This window comes from Salarias fasciatus, chromosome 4, assembly GCF_902148845.1.
Source record: "Salarias fasciatus chromosome 4, fSalaFa1.1, whole genome shotgun sequence".
Taxonomy (NCBI): domain Eukaryota; kingdom Metazoa; phylum Chordata; class Actinopteri; order Blenniiformes; family Blenniidae; genus Salarias; species Salarias fasciatus.
In genome coordinates, this window is record NC_043748.1 from 650,234 (window position 1) to 651,432 (window position 1,199).

Genomic DNA, 1,199 nt, shown 5'->3' on the forward strand with positions numbered 1-1,199 from the left:
AGTATTTGGAACGAAAATAAGGAAAAATATCTGAATACCCACATGCCCATCACTTTCACGGGGTACACTGGCAGGCGTGGGACGATATAAAGATTCACAATCATGCGTTTGGACAGTATTCAAAACATTCATCGCCATCGTTTCAGCTTTTACAAAAGAAAAGTCACTGACAAAAAAAAAAAACAAAAAAAAACATGAGGTAACGTCTTGTAAACATCTTCGTCACTTTGTTCAAGTTGGCAACTGTTAAATTCGCCGGAAAAGCGTTCACGGTTGGCCCACGTGTAAACAAGCGTTCGTATTTTACGCACGAACTTTACGCACAAACATTGGTCGCTGGGCTACTTTCCTGGAGTCATTTTAAGGAAGGAAATGTGAAGGTTTTTTTTTTTTTTCTTGCATATCTTCCCTCACTGGAGAGAGCTCCTTTGATACTGTGATACATGCAAATCTTGATCAGTGGCTGAACAGGTGCTCCGGGTCCCCCCTCTCCATCCAAGTCCTCCACCGCGCCACGAGCTCGCTGCACTAGCTGAGCCCGATCATCACGGTTTCCACGTCTTTGGACGGTCTCCGTTCCTTCACCAAGAAGTTAATCATGCTTTCCGACTTGATCATCAGGTTGCACCCGAGAAAAAAGATCCCGAAGATGACGGTGAGCGACAGCACGCACAGCACCGCGATTTGCACCACGCGCATGACGAAGAGTTTGCGCTCCTCCTGCAGCAGCACCAGGGACCCTCCGCCGTCGCCGGTCACCACGCTGTCGGTGCCGTTGCCGGAATATGTGGCCAGAGTCCCGGCGAAGGTCTGGCTCCCGTTGAAGAGCGCGCCCTGCGTCGCGTTGAAGAAAGAGACATTCATGTTTGCTCTCCGGTTTTCGGCAACAAGGCGCGCGGCTCCGGTTGACAGGCGCACAGTCTCACCACAAATCCTGGACTCCGAGCGCAACTTTGCGTCATGTGACTGATCAGGCAGAAAAAAAAAGAAGGAAAAAAAAAACTAGAGGAAGGAAATGAAGACTGGAACGTTCAAGTGCTGATCCAGGCGCAAAGACCGAACGCGTAATGGCTCCATCGGCATCAGCGGCAAGCAGCGCCTCGGCGGCTGAACGAAAGTAAGTTTCTTCAAGTCAAGTCGTTGTTTCCTAAATGATCTTCATGGAGTCCTGAAGACAGCGCGCAAAGTGCAAAACGGCG

General features: G+C 49.7%; 1 protein-coding gene across 1 annotated transcript; it reads right to left on the reverse strand.

Moving 5' to 3' along the window:
• Positions 1-485: 485 nt before the first annotated feature.
• On the reverse strand, positions 486-994 carry rprml (reprimo-like). The gene has a single exon (XM_030088926.1). The coding sequence runs from the start codon at positions 862-864 to the stop codon at positions 529-531; it is 336 nt and encodes a 111-aa protein (XP_029944786.1). The 5' UTR covers positions 865-994; the 3' UTR covers positions 486-528.
• Positions 995-1,199: the final 205 nt, after the last annotated feature.

Excerpts from the sequence above, each read along its gene's own strand:
- rprml (XM_030088926.1), bottom strand. The coding sequence starts at position 864 with ATGAATGTCTCTTTCTTCAACGCGACGCAGGGCGCGCTCTTCAACGGG.